At 38.5% G+C, this 18,662-nt stretch overlaps 1 protein-coding gene across 1 annotated transcript in view; it reads left to right on the top strand.

Annotated features, from left to right (window-relative positions):
* The window catches only part of shank1 (SH3 and multiple ankyrin repeat domains 1), a 104,755-nt gene that overhangs the window by 23,623 nt on the left and 62,470 nt on the right, over nt 1–18,662 (top strand). Inside the window, exon 3 of the mRNA XM_067381943.1 lies at nt 15,943–16,500. Within this exon, the coding sequence (XP_067238044.1) occupies nt 15,994–16,500 (507 nt within the window). The 5' untranslated portion in view covers nt 15,943–15,993. The remainder of the gene's footprint in view (nt 1–15,942; nt 16,501–18,662) is intronic.

Below are 18,662 nucleotides of genomic sequence, written 5' to 3'. Positions count from 1 at the left end.
ACAATACATTTTTTTGACAGGAACTTTCCTTAATAAGCCTTTATCTGACCGAGTTCTGCTGTGCTCTAAATCACTGACAAATCTTATGATAATTTGATAATCTCCATTCAGTTTCACACAATATTAGTTGTTTTCATGCCTTTTGCACAACATTGCACCATTTCATGCTTTTCATCTTCAGAAAGATCTTTCTTCCTCCCCATATTGCATCAGAACTGTGACTTACTTAATAATGTGGAACAACGTCTAAGTAGAGTTTCCATAGACATGGCAAATTATTTTGTCTGAGATTGATACTAGTTATCTAAAAATACATGGATAAATAAAGAAACAAACAAACAAACATTTTCTTAGAAAAACTAAAATCTGAATGTTTGTTCTACTGAAATCTTACTGATATGTAACTTGCATAATAATTTGGAACACGGTGTAGTTGAGTGAGTTATATCCTCAAAATATTTTACAAATCTTGTAGTATTTTATAAACGTCTTTTGAAATTGCAGCCATTTTGGAGAAGACAGTCTGAAAGAGTGGGATCTGAGATCTTAATTAGCCCCATGGTGGAGAGTTGTCGACTCAATGGGGGAGTTTGATTTGTAGCTTCCCCTAAGGTGCATCTATGTGGAAGTACAGCTGTTTTCAGTTCTCTAATTTGATTTCTGTTATATAACCAGACCAGAATCCTTCAGAATACACAGTAGAGATTTGAGCTTTTGGCATCTTTTGCTGTGGGAATATATTTCAGATAGTTTCTATACAAATGTGAACTTGTATGGTGTCTGTTGACGAGCCCGTTTCACAATGAAGAGAGTATTTGATTTAATGACATAATTGGAAATTCCCAACACTTCAAAATAGGAGAAAATGACAGGGAAAAGAGTATCAGAAGTAGGTCACTGTTATTACCCACGTCATGAAATATGGTGTGGCGGTTATTGTTTTATGAGCTCCCGTGTAAAGATGGCTGATGGAGGGAGGGAATTGAAATGACTTGCTTCATTATTCAGAGGAGATTGCAGAATAACTCTCTGAGGACTGAAACTCTCTGAGGAGCCGAGCTTGTGTCTTAGTTGGTTGATTGGTATATGTGCTCTAACGTTTCTAATAAGCAAGATCGTGAGGTCATGAGAGACAGAAGTGAATATTGGTGCACACACGTCATCCTGTCCTACCTGTATGGTCTCTCACATGCAAAGAGCATTACGGAAGGGCACGTATGTATGTACGTGTGTGTGTGTTTGTGTGTGTGTATGCGTTTGTGTGTGTGTATGCGTTTGTGTGTATGTATCAGAGAGAAATTGGCCGCTCCAGTTTCGTGGTGTAAAAGTGGGACGGTCTGTTCCTTGGAAGTTTCCCAGTATAATGTCCTGGGGGCCGAGATACTGAAAATATCTATCTATATAGATGCTTTGTCCTACATTTAAGTGAGGGTGAAAGAGAGAGAGTGTGAGAGAGAGAGGGCAGAACACCTGAGAGTGTTCAGCGATAAAAGAGAAAAGCCATTTTAGGGATGGCGGAAGGACTATTCGGATTTTCCAGCTGAAAACTCACAGGTGGTCCTGACGGTGTGAGATGACCAGTTGGTTGTCCTATACATATGACTATTGCAGTGGGTGAATAAAGATAAACTTCAAGGGCTGATGACTGACAGGTGGGTCCAGGAGCGCAACAATAACTATAAGCCAGTTTAAGCTGGTCTCCCAGCCTGATTAGCTGAAAAGTTCCCAAAAGTTCACTAAAACCAGCTGGGAGACCAGCAAACAAGCTTAAGGCTCACATAGACTGAAATTTATATGTATTTTTGTGTAAATAACTGCTATTTCTCAAAGTCTCAACACTATAAAAAAGAAACTGAGAAAAAGTTAAAAATAAATAAGTAAATAAATAAAAGCAACATGTTGCACTGGAATTCACAATTAAAACGACAATAATAAGCCACAAGTAAACTACTTTGTTTGACCTGATTTTTTTCACTAACTACAGTTTAGGGCTGGACGATATGGACAAAATTTATATCACGATATAATTCTTAATTTTGGTCGATACGATATAATTCCGATATCGATATGAACTATATAATAGCCTCAGAAAAACTGCCAAGAACGGCCACAATGGATGTCTGTACCTACAAATGTCTGAAAAAAGAATTTGCCAAATCTATGAAATCTCTTCCTATAAAACTATATAATATTTTAGAAAAAAAAAACAGTACAAATAAATTTATGTTCAGCTTTTATTTGTATTTAGCCTTCATACAAACATAAAAAATAAACATAAGACTCAATCACTTTAGTAATATTAATATCTTTAACATTAAACAATAATGTAGGCTGATTTTATTATCCTTAATATAGATTAAAACAAAAGTGCTTCAGCCAAGATAAAGATTGTGAACAGTAAAAACAGAAAAAAACAGTGAGAAACAACAAAAACACATTGCTGGGGCAGGGACGCTGTTGAGTGTTGATGACACTAGGGGTACAACGGTTCAAATTGCTCACGGTTCGGTTCGTATCACGGTTTTAGGGTCACGGTTTTGGTACGTGCTATTAGCACATACTGAACCGTACCGAAACCGTGACCATAAAAATAGGACTACTGTCAAATAAAAATAAAGAAAATAAGAACAAACAATCAAACTACAAGCAACATCACAAATAAGTACAATAAAGCAAATATTCAAATAAAATAAACAGTGCTTTTCAGGTTTTTCAGGTATCTAACAGTAGTTTTCAGGTACAGAAAATGGATAAAGTAATCAAATATAAAATAACACTGCATATTATCCTCACTGTATAAAATAAATAAAGATGAATCATTATTGAAGTTACAAAAACTATTCAGTCAAGAGCAGTGAGTGATTTCTTTGTTATTTGTTGATTGATTTAACATTTAAAAACAGGCAGCAGGAATAGTTTTTTCCCCTTTAAGACATGCACGATCCAGTACTGTTACACATGCGCTGTCTTTCTCGACTGTTATACGTTCACTTAAGTCTTAAGACATAACTGACTATGTTTGCTAGGATACTCGCCATGTTGACATAATTTTTGTATGAATTTGTCCGCTGAAGCGCAAGACGTGAAAGAGAACTCAGTATTTGCGCGCTGACTGAAATAAGCGTGTGCGCGCTTCGGATGAGCGCACACAAATCTTCTCACAGCGCGCGAGCTCTCTTTCGCGACTTGTTCTTGAAAGTTTAAATCAGCAAGGCTTAAATGAGTTTAGTTTAAACAAAGATGCGTGTCTCACCTGCACTCGCGCGCTATCAACGGGTGATGACGGTGTAAATGACTGGACATTACAGCAGACGGCACTCGCTGTTAACAGTTTACAAAGAGTGACTGTTTTATCCATGCTTTCTGATTATCGTTGTTGTAACGTTTTGCGCATCCATCGACTGAAACATACATTATCTGAACTCTGTCTGTTTTCCACGTTGCTATTTTAAACAAAGCATATTAACCAATAGATATGCTGAGCACTGGCTGATGGCTGCCTGTCTATGTGGTGTACGTCATCACGCAAATAGCCAATCGCGTTCTGCTCTTTCTAACCGCTGCGCCTCAGAGAAATGCAGTAATGTACGTTATATATCGAAATACCGGAAATGTGTTTAAAAATCATATCACCGTTATCGAAAAAAAATATATCGCGATATATATTGATATTGAATTATTGTCCAGCCCTACTACAGTTAAAGGTACAATTTGTGATATTTTTTTCCGCTAGAGGTCGCTAGAAGCCTATTCAAAACAAAGGCGTAGTTTGATGACGCCAAGTTTTAGAGCGGAAACTTGGGACATGTGGTCTCCATCTCAATGGACGGTGCAAAAGAATAGGGATTGGAGTCTGGAAGAACTCATGTCCGTGGATGCGATTACTAACGTTACTGTAGTATGAAGCAGAGCAGGACCGAGTGTTGCGGGAGCTGAACGAGGAGCTGGAGCGATTGATCATCACACGCCTCACGAGCAGCGGGACTTTTATTATGACACAGCCTCCGGCGCCGCTTCCGCTTTTCCGGTCATGAGTTTACGGGAGCTGTCCTTGTCGACAGAACCAGCGGCAGATGGTAAACAGTAATTATGTTCCATAAATAAGTAACACAATCCACCATAAAACGTGCAAGAAGTAAATAAGGAACTGCTTGAAGCGAGCTAGTGGTTTGCTGGACGCTAGACACTACTTCCGCATTTGTCCACGGCACTGTTGTCATGTGGTTTCTACGTCAGTAAAGACGGTAACAAAGGTAACTGACGTCATTGACAGGCGACTGCACTGCCCCGTGTCACTGTTTAGAACGGGAATTTTCTCATGATTTACAAGTAGTTGAAAACATTAGAGATATTGTTAGTAATCAGCTGGACAAAATATATAACACTAGCCTAGTGGTTTTTGGATATTTTACTGCAAAAGTTTTACATATTGTACCTTCAATGCAAAATGTCTCATTCAGTCAATAAATTCTTGTCAAGACAAATATAGATAGCTTGTTCATCAAACCATCACTAAATAACACACACATTAATGGTTTTATGTCATTCTTAAAGATTATTCACTCAAAAATGAAAATTATGCCATCATTTACATTTAAAAAATATGACTTTTTTTCTGTGGAAAATAACCACATTTTTTGAGGGAATTATCACTTCAGTACTCTACAATAATTATTTCTTTTGGGATCTTGCCAGGTGAAGATCCAAAAAACTCAACACAAACCTCAATAATGCTGATAAAATGTAATCGCTTTTATTTCTACAGCATGTAAAATTAACGCATTTCATCATTTACAACTCTGATTGGGTCACATTCAATGATCAAAACTAAATAGAAAACGAACTCAAAATAACAGGAAAAGCAAGATTTAAAAAGACGCTCTACATGACACGATGGCAACCTGAGGTGCTACGTCAAACTTTAGAAACCTCGATACCGAGTAATCGCTAAACAGGTGCCATAACCTTGAAGCTCATTAAAATTGTGTAGAAATACAAAGTGGAAGTTCGCTTGGACAGAGTAAATGAGAGAAGGGACCCATGGGAGGAGAGCGAAAAAGAAAGATACCGTAGAGGGAGAGATACTGTTATCTTGCACTTGTTATCGCTCTGTGTTTCACTCTTGCCCTACAGAGGGCATCAATCACTTCCTTTGTCTTGATTTATCTCTCCTCCTCTGCTGATGATTAATTGAGATATGCTCAGTTCATTGTGTGCTCTGACATCCTTCATGTCCTTTCCAACTCTGTCCTTAAAGGAAAAGTTCACACCAAAATTAAAAATCCATCTACTTACTCACCTCCATGTCGCTCCAAACCCATATTCTGCATCTTTTATGCAAAAATTATTAGTTTATAAAGATTAAAGTTGGCATGAAATGAAAATTCACCATATCTATTTTGTAAATATTAGTTATTGATTTTATTTTGAACGATTCATCCTTGCATATGTTTCTTTTCTTTTCTTTTTTTTTCTTTTTTTTTTGACTTCATAATTTTTAATCAAAATGTCTTAATGTGAAATGACAGACTTTGGTCTGGTGATGTGTACCAAACGTCTCCAATCATTTAATCAACTTGAATCCCATCCCTCCACAATCAACTTCCAGTTTGCATTCATTTTTGAGTGCAACACCCACATCTCAGAATTTTATTGATGGATAGAACCAACATTTTTCATATCACTCGGATGTACGTCACAATGCAGAAGAAATTATCTGTAGCTACAGATTTATCGAATTCACAGGAAAGGTTCATTTAAAAATGAAAATTCTATTTACTTACCTCCATGTCCCATATGTTTATAGTAATTAGAGGTTGTCAAGCTCTGAAAAAGACAGGAGAAAATAAATAAAAAAATAATAGCATTTTTATTATATTAAAGGGAAAGTTTACCTAAAAATAAAACTTATCCCATGATTTACTCACCCTCAAGCCATCCTAGGTGTATATGACTATCTTCTTTCAGACGAACACAATCAGAGATATATTTAAAAATATCATGAATTCTCTTCCAAGCTTTATAATGGTGGTGAATGCCATCATAAAAGTAATCCACACTGCTCCAAGTGGTTAATAAAGGATTTTGTGAAGTGAAGTGATGTGTTTTGTAAGAAAAATATCCATATTTAATTTAACTCTTTCTGTTAACTCTTAATTAACTCTTTCTGTCTTTCTGAAACTTGACTTGCGTATGGCTGTTGCCGGAAGCCAGTGATTATAGTTTATAAAGTTTTAAATAATTTAAACATTTATAAACTATAATCACTGGCTTCCGGCAACAGCCATACGCAAGTCAAGTTTCAGCAAAAGAATGACCTCTGCATCCTATAGGATATAGGGGTAACGTAAGCTTAGGTAAGAGTAGACGCAGTTCTATTTTCTCAGAGGTTCATATGCAGTTCAAACAAACAATCCTTTGATAATTCTCTTTAAAAATTCTCCTTTTAGACTTCTAATTTGTGTTTTGTTGTTCTCTCTGTGCCTCTGCGTTCATCAATACGTTGGATCAGAGGTCACTCTTCCACCGGAATCTTGACTTGCATACGACCACTGCTGGAAAGTCAGTTATTTTTTAATATAACTCCAATTGTGTTAGTCTGAAGAAGATACACCTGGGATGGCTTGAGGGTGAGTAAATCATGGGATAATTTTAATTTTTGGATGAACTATCCCTTCAAGTTTTATTTGAAAATTATTGGAGGGTAAATAGAGGCTTCATGGGAGGTGAAATATATATATTTTTTTAAATCATGTCCTTTTGAAGAAAGAAAGAAAGAAAGAAAGAAAGAAAAGAAAGAAAGAAAGAAAGAAAGAAAGAAAGGATTGAGGGCAGCATTTAGATTAACATTAACTATCCCTTCTAGGTCCCTTTAGCTCTTTTTCATTCCTGTTTTTCTCAATTTTAACTCTCTCTCACATATTTCCCTGCCATTATACACCTCTTCCCACATGTGAGTTTAGCTCCTCAGTGTTCTGCTTTTTAATCTATCTGTTCAATTCACATTTCTCTCCTCACGCTGTGCCAGAGTTCCTTTTCCCTGGATCCAGAACCTGCCGAGACTAATCCCCCTCTATCACCATCCTAGCCTTCACTCTTTCTGTCTTTCATTCATTCTCTCACCCCAGCTCTCTCCACCCTTCTCCTTTTGCCCTCTATCTCAGCTCCCTCCTGCTTCCCCTCCCCTCATCTTCAATCCCCCTCATCTGTGATTAGTCAGCAGGAAAAAATATACTTTCTTCTTTTGCCAGTTTTTTTTACTCTTTCATTTTTGTCCTTATCCATATGCTTTTTCAGATTCTACCAGCTGGTCTACCTCTGATCACTGCTGTTTTTATCCTACTTTTTCCAACCTCCTCTATTTTACTACCTGTACTGTCATTACTCCCTTAATCATGTTTTATTTTTTATTAATTTATTTTTGTCTATTTCATTGCTCTGTTGAACAGTGATTTTCTGGGTGGCCAGTAGCATGAAAATGGTCAGTGTGTTTGCCCAAATCACACCCCATTTGTGGTTCTGTTTCTTGGTTTAGGGCGCCATTCATGACAAAGGAGGATTGCACAACGGCACAATTTCACAGAGCTTGCCAAAGGGCCATTAGTTTGATCTTTGGTTGTAAATAAGAGGGCTTTGTGTTTCATTTATTGTATTTCTTTCATATTGCCCTCTCTTCCCACTCCATTTCTCTCTGCCATTGTCATTTATTTTCTTTGACAGTCATATTATTTCTTTTACAACCCTTTAATGTTCCCATCACATATTTTTCACCCTTTTTCATCCCTCTGGTGTTTATCTTCTCCATTACATATTGCTGTTCCTCCTCGTTCTGTCCCTCACTCATTGTCAGATCAGGTCACGCCTGTCATTATGCATCAAACACGCCCTGTTTCATAACACTTCTCTGTTTTTTGTATTCTGTTTTATGCAGTCACCTTTCGCTTTAAAAGCGTCTTTGCTCAGCAAAGTCAGAATGAAAAGGAAGTTGCGATAATCTTATGAAGTATATCCAAATGAAACGGCTTCTTGGACAAGAAAAAAATTATTAGATTGCAATTGATTGGATTGTTGGATCATTGTGGTTTGCTATTGTCATGTGAGTGACAGGTTGTCCCACCCTCACGCCAGTAAATACATCATCAGAGAAGAGAAGAGATGTCACAGGGAGAGGAAGTTATTTTAATTAAAGATTGATTAAAGCATTAGGGCATGCAAATTAAAAAATAATGATGTGAACAGATAAACCATTTATAATAAATATTGCAATATGAATGAAATATTCATTCTCTTCTTCACTCCAGTTGATGCGTTTTCCATCGCCGTTTGACATTTTTCCTATCATACACAGAAACGACTGTTTATACATATATTGCGCGGTGTTTCCGTGACTGCCCAAAGCGTGTGCATATAAGGCACGTGATTGGTTGTCGGTTGCTAAGCATCTAGTTGTAACATTCTAACACCGCAAAAGTGGCGCTAACCCTACTCCAGAGCAGGGTTTCATAACCAAGGTTAAAGGTGCTACAGAGGATCTTTTAGTGGACTGAGAAACCAAAGACTGTTAGTGAGTTTTTGAAATGAGCGCATGCGTAAGAACAGCCCCCCTCCTTCACAGCTCATTTCGAGGGAACGCCTCCCAAACCTCCCGCACGAGTATTGGAACATGAGTGTTAGTCCCCTGGCAATCGCTGTATCGTGTTAGTGGATTCATTATGTCGGACTCACCGCAGGTAACTCATAATCTGCAGTTGTTACTCCTGTCTCCGGACAAAAACATTGCATGCGGCGCCTGTGGAGTGTGGAAAGTTACTGGAGCGCGGCGCTCGACTCTCACAAGGAACGTCACGGCAGTGATTGACAAGCCAGAGGGCCAATCGTTTACGCGATGATCGCATTAACGATTGGTTGATGTTTTTAAGGCCCTACCTCGTGCACAGATGATGTATATTAATATCATTACTTTCAGTGCACCTAATAAATAGTCTTTTATCAGTTAGTAAAGACAGTTTCAAGTAATATTGCAAAAATGTATAAAACAAAACATCCTCTTTAGCACCTTTTAAAGGCAGTTCTAAATTACAAGTGTGAAACGCTCCTTTGCTCTGGGTTAAAAGCGGTGTTTAGAACAAAGATAACCTGGGGTGAAAAGCCCTATGGTGACTCTGAGGTGGAGTATTGACACTGACAAATTATATATTTATACAACATTAGTTCCGGTCCATTAATTTGCTCAGTTGTTCTGACATTTATGCTGCGTTCACGCCAACTCTTATTTACCGGAATCTTGAGATGACAACACGTGACGTTATATTCACAGCTGTTTACGTCCCTTGACTGGGAATTATGCGTTTCTATGGCACCACTATCAACGCCTAAATGAACGTGCTTTCACGCCATATCGTAATTACTGTAACTACGAGATTCTGGCTTGTAAAAAGTGTCCACGTGTTCGTAGAGCTCGTAATTACAGCTTGTAAGCTGGGAGTTTTCTGAGAGCTCCCACATGTACCACGTGGCCGATGTACCACCTGACTGTAGATTCATTTAGGCGTTGATAGTGGTGCCACAGAAACGCATAATTCCCAGTAAAAGGATGTAAACAGCTCTGAATACAACGTCACGTGTTGTCATCTCAGGATTTCGGTAAATACAAGGTGGCGTGAACTTAGCGTGAATCTACAGCGGTCAGGTGGTACAGAGCTTTCAGAAAACTCCCGGCTTACAAGCTGTAATTACGAGCTCTGTGAGGACGTGAACACTTTTTACGAGCCAAAATCTCATAGTTACAGGAATTACAATATGGCGTGAATGCACCTTTAGTGCTGATATTTTGTCAAACAGCTGATATTCACTACTGATCAAACAAGCCAATCAAACATGTGCTTCTAGGAGCTTCTTGTGCTCTGTTAGAACTGCTGTGGCTTCCTTTGGATATATTTTTGTTGGTGGAGCAAAAATAAACCAAGTAAATGTCACTGCTTGGAAGTTAATTGTAAGTTACACAATATAAACTTCTTATTTATCAAACTATTGTATAAAACAATGTCACACAGTCATGCTAGTCTTAACAGCGTTTAAATGGTATGTAAACTGCTTCAGATGCAGTGCCTCTGCCACTTTGCATTGCAAGTGATAGGCTACATAAATAGCATAAAACTCATTCATGCACTAAAATTGAATCACGCTCATGCATAAGCACATATGAACCTCTAAGAAAATAGAATGCAATCAGTGTTGTAATTGCATTGCCCACGCATACACAATCAACTTCTCTTTTCATAAAAATTCAAGCTTAAAATGACGGATGGTCAACAAACTAAGGGTCAGAATGTTGCATTGGACTCAAAGGAAAGTCCTAAAGCAAGTATTAAGATACTCTGTCAGGAAGCATAGCTGTTTCACTAACTCTGTGGGGCACTTCACAACAAATCCACAGGCTCACAGCTATTATGATTTGTGTGCTTTGTTGAAGATGCAAATTGGGTGTAATTGTATTTGGCACATTGTCAACTTTGATAGCGCTGCTCGCTGTATATTTTACACAGTGTTGTTTTTTTTTTTTTTTTATTGAATGACTGAAATTCTTCATGCAGCTAAGCTGTTTTACGGCTATTTTCCTATCGTTCTGAATAGTTTGCTTCTGCGCTGAGGATATGGGCATGTGAGACAAAGAAATTATGTTGCTGTACCCCCAGGAACAGCTTCTGAATTAAGTGTCTGCAGAGACATTAACACCAGCTGCCCTCCAGTTCTGAGTCAATAACACTGGTGGCGGGCAGGCAATGATGTCTTGTTCAGTGCTTCAATTGCTTCTAATCTTTCTGAGGTAAAACACAGTGCTTCTAATGAAAACTCAGTTAAGGTGATGGCAGACATGGACTTTGGACAATCTATGTTGAAGAGTTGAAGTCTGGGGACCCCCAAGGTTCCCTGAGGGCATCCTGGGGTATCCGTAAAAAATTAAAGAGAGAAAGAAGACCATATTCTTATGGCTGTGAAAGATAAACGGGGGCATATTAAAATCAAATCATAAGAAAACTAATTTGGCTTGATCTTATATAAGAGGTCTTTGTACCACTACAACATCCTGTGCAAGTTTCAGAGCTTACAATGTCCTCATTATAAACAAAGCATTCATTTAAAGGCACAATATGTAATTTTTCGCTGCTCTAGGTCGCTTATTAAAAACAATGGTGTAGCTTGATGATGCTTTGATTTTGCGAAATCATGGGAGGAGTTGTCTTCATGTCTACAGCCGGTGGAAAAGAATCTGATGGATGGGCTAATGTATTAAAGATTTATTAACATTACTGTAGTATGAAGCAGGGTGTGGCTGAAAGCTGTTAAAGTGGATCGAGGCCACTGGAGCGATTGCTAATGAGAGACATGTGCGACACGCGGCTCGAGAGCAGTGGAGCTTTTATTATGCCGCAGACGAGCGCTTCCGCTGCTTCCTGTCATGAGTATGTGGGGTAACACAATGCTTATTTATCCTATTAGGTACATTTGTGTGTTGAAAGTTGTTATAATGCTACTCTGCGTTCACTCTGCACCAACTATGAGACACTTGTTGCACACTGCAGTAAGCTAGATCGATATTAGGCATGATAAACCATGGTACTCGTGGTAAATCAAGAAAACAAGATTCAAATAATAAGACTTAATGTGTTGAGCTATATAACATGATTAGTTTTCTGTCGATGAATGTATCCAAACAGTTGCTCACCTGTCTAATAAAACACATAATATATTAAAGCGTTTTTTGTGTTTCTGTGGTTTCTACAAAATAAGACTGAAAATTTGAGGGTAACGAGGGTATGATGTCTTGATAGGCGATGATTGGACACAGTCCGTGTCCTGGTTAAAATGGCTTATTTCTCTGGATTTAAACATTCTTGGTAACATTTGGGATAATGTAAGTACACAAGTCAACAAAATATAGCATTCTTCTAGTGGTTTTTCGATATTATAATTACACATTGACTTAATACATTGGCATATGCCTGCCTCTAGAGCAAGACACTGACAAATAGTTTTACTTCATCACACCATAAGCCCAGTCTACTGGCTTTCAGTCGCTTAAAGGCTGACTTGCCTACACTGGATGCAAGCATCGCCGCCGTTGTGTCAAAAAGCATATAGAGCCCATTGTAATCACTGAAGCTGTCTACACTGGATATAATATACAGATGCCTATTCACTTTACTTCATGCACTTGAGTCTGCTGACAAAAGGAGAAATACTCTTCCATTTCTCCTTTTGTCAGCAGACTCAAGTGCATGAAGTAAAGTGAATAGGCATCTGTATATTATATCCAGTGTAGACAGCTTCAGTGATTACAAAGTGTAAAGGTACGTTCGCTTTGAAGCATCCTGCTTAAACAGTACAGACTTGAGATGGATACCGGCATCAGGAACGATGGTTTATTTCTAATGACGTCCTGGATCGCGTCTGAGAATTAAGTTTGTTCATAGAATTTAATTGAAGTTTTTTTTTTTTTTGTAAACAAGGCACAGTGTAATGAGTTTGCAAAGAAACTTTTGTTGAAAGATGAAGCTACTGCAAATCGTGAGTAAATGATTTCATAATGCTTCATTTGTATGTATGTATGTATATATATCTATATATTATATGTGTGTGTGTGCAAAAAACATTATAAGTGAACCTGAAGGAACATATTAAAATAATCATTAAAAGTCATGACCCCTGTAATGTGTTAAATGTAAAGATTTTCTATTTTTACATTCACTAAATTTTATCAAATTGCTAGTTTGAAGGGTTAGTTCACCCAAAAATGAAATTTTGTCATCAAGTACTCCGTTCCACACCCATAAGACCTTCGTTCATCTTCAGAACACAAATTAAGATATTTTTGATGAAATCCGACGGTATCTGTTCCACATAGGCAGCAACGATATTGCACCTTTTGAGGTCCAGAAAGGTACTAAAGACATTGTTAAAACAGTCGACGCGACTGCAGTGGTTCAACCTTAATATTATGAAGCGACATGAATGCTTTTTATGCGCAAAAACAAAACAACAATAACGACTTTATTCAACAAATACTGCTATGCTATTTTCGTTGAAGAGCTTCAGTGTTTATGTCTGAATGCGGGCTCAGTATTGGCCAATACTGAGCCGCTGTTCGGACATAAACACTGAAGCTCTGCAACGAAAATAGCTTAGCAGTATGACAAGGGACAGACAAATTTGTTGAATAAAGTTGGTATTTTTGTTTTGTTTTTGTGCATAAAAAGCATTCATGTCACTTCATATTAAGGTTGAACCACTGCAGTCACTTCGACTGTTTTAACAATGTCTTTAGTACCTTTCTGGACCTCAAAAGGTACAATATCATTGCTGCCTATGTGGATCAGATACCCTCTGATGTCATCAAAAATATCTTAATTTGTGTTCCGAAGATGAATGAAGGTCTTGCGGGTTTGGGACGACATAAGGGTGAGTACTTGATGACATAAATTTCATTTTTGGGTGAACTAACCCTTTAAGCTTTCTGAAGACTGGTCTGACCACTGGCTATGCCAATGGTAGTTTCTGAAAGTAAAAATTCAAAAACAAAAATTTGCACAAAATTTTTGGGGAAACATAGTAAATTTAAGCTTTGTAAAAACTTTAAATACTATCTGGGAAAAATCTTTACTATTTATTACATTATTAAAAAGTTTAAGATTACTGTGATTTTTTTTTCCCACAAAACTATGCAGATAGATTTCTTAAAATATTTTCTATTGGGAAATCTGCATTTAGTTTTGTGAAAAGAATCAGTAAACTATAAAAAAGCTATAAAAAGTAAATCTTTTTTTCCCAGATATTTTAATAAATTGCTTAAGTACAATTATTTTAGTTTATGTTTTGTTTATAACATGAATATACAGCTGCCAATATAATACTATTGTGGAAAATGCATCATCACATTGAATCACATCACATTAGGATCATCTTATTTGAGAATTTTTGGCATCAAAATGTTTGAAAATCTGTGTGCGAGATTTGATTTTATGGGTAATACTGAACACTTTGGGATGCCACAGCAGATTGGCACAAGAACAAGACACATTGTCATATGATATCCTCCACATCTAAAGTGTGGGTGCAGCATCTGAGCCCTTACAGCAGCTGTGGGTGAGTGGCACTACAGAGAAGTATTTTGTTCCCTCAGCTAAACACAGTAATCCTATTTTGAAGAGGTCTGTTTGAAGGAGAGTGCTAGGCTACAGTGGTTTTGTTACTGATCTGGGACATACGAGGAGTTACAACACTGTGCTGTTTGTGTGTGTGTGTGTGTGTGTGTGTGTGTGTGTGTGTGTGTGTGTGTGTGTGTGTGTGTGTGTGTGTGTGCGCGCACAGAGACGAGTCCCGTCTGTGCTGTAATATGAGAGGTGCACGAGTGTGTACTTGTAAAGAGACGGTGGAAGCCAAATGTCTTTTCTCTGTTGTAATACAAGCAGTGCTTGACTGTCTGTACATGGACAGTTCACTCACATCATTGTAAGGAGTGTGTTTGTTTTACACAAGGGCAAGTGGGACATGAGGGGTGGTAGTCTGTGAATGAGAATTGGCTTCTTGCTGAGGGGCCGTTCCCACGGAGACTGTTCTTGCGTTCATAACCAGCTAGACGGCATTCGATGGAATGGAACAGAATGTAGGTGTCTTCAGAATTAGAACTGTTCTTAAAGGGACTGATCACCAAAAAAAAAAAAAAAACCCAAAGATATCTGTTTGAGTTAATTCAATACAATTGCAGTACATAATGATTAACTTTAATGCTTAATAAGGCATCCAAGAGCATAGGCAAAAAGCAAAAAAACTACATGCAGCTCACTGATCATTTTCAAAGTGCTCCTGTTTTTGAGAAAAACAATCAAATATTTCAGTCAAGAAATGTTTTATACATTTTTATGTATACATAATTAAAAGTTAAAAACGAAATCCTGATAATTTTAAGAAATTTTAAGAAATCTCCATAACAGAAAACAACCCTATATTTAAGCAATGTTATCAGATAGATCTGAAATGTACAGTTTTTAGCGTTTTAGCGAGTTTTTAGCTTTATTCAAGTCAGATATTTGAGCTGATTTTAAAGATGTGAGTTTCACATTTCTGCCACATACTTGACTGAATTGTGAAGCTGGTGCACAGGATGATGATGATAGAATTTTTGGGAGAAAAAGAACATATTGGGAAATAGAATTCCTTTAAAGGGATAGTTTTTAAATTTTGTCATCATTTACTCACCCTCAAGTTGTTCCAAATCTGTATGAGTTTCTTTCTTCTGTTGAACACAAAAGAAGATATTTTGAACAATGTTGGTAACCAGACAGTTGATGGACCTCATTGACTTCCATAGTAGAATAAAAAAAAATACCATGTAAGTCAACAGGTGCCGTCAACTGTCTAGTTACCGACATTCTTTAAAATATCTTCTTTTGTGTTCCACCTAGATGCCTGTGCTGTTTTTTATTGTTTTTCTTTGTACATTTTGTACATTTTCTTTGCAATAGGCAGACGCCTGTAACCATTGCGTCAAGTCTTGCTTATTTTTTCAAAGTTTCCTGCCGTGAGAGCCACGTTTTCAGACCATGTTAAAAGATGTTTGTCTTGATTCTGTTCCATTTCACTGAGTCTCAAAATGTAATGCTTGTGGAACTTGACGTTTAAAATACAGAGCCATGTTGTGAACTTGCGACAGTCAAAGATGTCACTCTAGTGCATGTTTAAAAATGCTGCAAATGCAAGAACACGTCCTGCATGAATGGCCTGTTGCAACTTGGTGGGAGCCACTGAGTGATGGAGTGATGTGGGATTGTTTGTTCTTTATATTCTCTCAAACTCCTACTTCTGTTCTCTCAGTCTGCTCTCTCCTCCTCTCATCATCCACCTCTCGCTATTTCTCATGCCTGCACTCCTCCTCTCTTTTCACAGTGTGTCTCTGGGGATGATGCCGTTGCCGCTGGTGCCACTCTCCCTGTCGCCATGACGATGCCGCTCAGCCCCCTCTCCAGCGACGAGGAGCAGCAAAGGATGCTGGGAAACAGTCAACACCTATATCCAGGGGCGGAAGAGGAAGAGGAAGAGGAGGAGGAGGAGGAAGAGGAAATGGACGATGATGGCGTGGACGAAGAAGGCGAGGAGGAGAACGGAGAGCTGGAGTTGGACGACGAAGAGGAAGTGGACGATGAAGATGACATCAGGCGAGGACCAGGGCGTTTGAGAGGAGGCAGGGAAGAGGGGCACAGGCAAAAAGGCACAATGGCTGGACGACTCCCAGGAGACAGACCGCTACGACCTGGCAACCCGGGCCATGCGGCCAACCCGTATTCGTCCAACCCTGGACCCACCCACCAAACTCCGGCTAATCAGCAGCAGCAGCAGCAACAACAGCAGCGGAAGCTACGAGAGCGGAGTTCGAGCAATGCACCTGATGATACACACATAGCTATGATGGTCTTTCGGATTGGCATTCCTGATATCAAACAGACGGTTAGTCACACACACACAAACCCACACCTGTTTCCCAATTACCCACTCATACACTATGCAATATCCGTCTTTTGCTAACCATGCCTGGTTGAGCCCACAGCATACATATTAACCAGGCAGTCAGAGCGCCGCCAAACACCATTCAAAAAACCAATTAGGCGAATACTGGGAGTGATCTAAGTATACAAATCTGAAAAAAAGGGGGCAGGAATAAATTACACAGATTGGAAAAGCTCAAATGTTCAGTGCCAGTGTGAACATCTGAAACAGTCTGGAGCGTGTGTTCTGCTATGTCAGACCTCGCTCTCCCCTCAAAAGGGACAGATGTTTTCTTGGTCAATACACATGACTTATGCTGCACAGAAGACCTGCTATGCTTGCACTTATCTCCCTCACAGTACCTTATACATGTATAAAATGTGAATAGACTTTGAAATAGATCCCAGAGCGCACCAGCTGGTGAGCCACACTCTCAACAGATGCACATATAGTGCTGCTGCTGCCACCACAAAGCAGCCATTAGTACTTTCAATAAGTTTGTTTACATGCACTTTAAAAGTTCGATTTCAGTCGCACTAGAGCAATAATTCATCTTTTTTACATGCTTAATCTCGCACCAGTCCAGTTTCCTCAAAAGCTGAACTAACAGACCTCCTTGATGTGATTGTAGTTCGGCTTAGTAAACACATCGCATTCTCCGAAAAAAGGGGTGATGCGTAATGTGCGTTTAGTCCTTCAAATATTCAATTAAGCAATGTACCTGACGGACGAGTTGATGAAGATTGCAGCTCGATTATTGCTGCATATGTACACTTCAGTTCAAAAGTTTGGGGTTAGTAAGAATTTTTGGGGGAAGAAATTAACTATACTTTTATTTAGCAACGATGCAGCATTTAATTGATAGTACAAACATTTACTGTATAATGTTACAAAATATTTCTGTTTCAAATAAATGCTGTTCTTTTGAACTTTTTTATTCATCAAGGAATCCTGAAAAAATGTATCTCAGTTTACATAAAACAATTAAGCAGAACAGCTGTTTTCAGTACTGAAGACTGGAGTATTGGCTGCTGAAAATTCATCTTTGCCTTCACAGGAATAAATTACACTTTACAATATAATTATTAAAGGGTCATGAAACCCCCCTGTTTTACCCTGGTCGTTCACACCTCTGAGCTGCAAAATCTTTGTTAAAATGGGCGTGTAAAGCTGGAAAAGTGGGAGTGTAGAGGGGGAGAAGAGGGGAGAGAACAACCAATGAATCACAGACATACAACACACTCATTATACAGAATAATGAATATTAATATATGAGCACTGAGAAAATGACAACAAACTCCCAAGCACAAGGGAGAAATGCGAAAGAATATTTAATAGGGCGAATAATAGGCTACTTTGATTACGTTTACGAGCACTGCAGTCTCAAAATCAGTCTTTTGTCTATTCGAATAATCGTGTCGTCGCGTTCAGATAGGCTACACTACTGTATCAGTGTCCAATTCATTTGAAGAAGACTTGATGAAATATGTGTGCATAACTACACCGTGCTGGTTAATGTTTGGTGCAGGAGAATATGTGAAATAAAAACTTTAAACACGGATACTTTATTCTGTATGAGCTATGTGTCACGTGGCTAGTGTTGTTAAACTCATCGTGGAGCTCCGCGCTGAAACCGAACATATGCGCGCTCCGCCTGTGTATCATAAAAACAATCGTATTTTCCATGTGTTCGTATTCAAACTCCAGTTCTGACCGCATCGCGAGCAAAATACAAACACCACACGTGCTGCTGTGCTGAGGGAAACAGCCTACGGCTCGCGTATTTGAACGCAGCTAGAGCAGGCAGAGGTGAATGAGCAGCACTTTTGTGACATTTGAATTCTCCGCTGTAATGTGATCTCGCGCGAACATATTTTTTTTTTTGTGCTGGTAGATTACAGCAAAACAATCCACATGCACCCAAACCTCTGCTCTGGTTGCGTCTCAGGAAAACACATTGTGTTGTAGCACTGAAGAAACGAGCACCAAGAAACATTGTAGTAATATTACTGTTTTGACTTAAAATAAATCAAATAAATGCAGCCTGAGAATGAGGGACTTCAGTCAAAAAACATGTTACCTATCACAAACATTTGAACAGGAGTGGTACTTAGTGAACCAAC

The sequence above is a fragment of the Chanodichthys erythropterus genome, chromosome 3 (assembly GCF_024489055.1).
Source record: "Chanodichthys erythropterus isolate Z2021 chromosome 3, ASM2448905v1, whole genome shotgun sequence".
Lineage (NCBI taxonomy): Eukaryota > Metazoa > Chordata > Actinopteri > Cypriniformes > Xenocyprididae > Chanodichthys > Chanodichthys erythropterus.
This window is presented reverse-complemented; position numbering and strand designations above follow the sequence as displayed.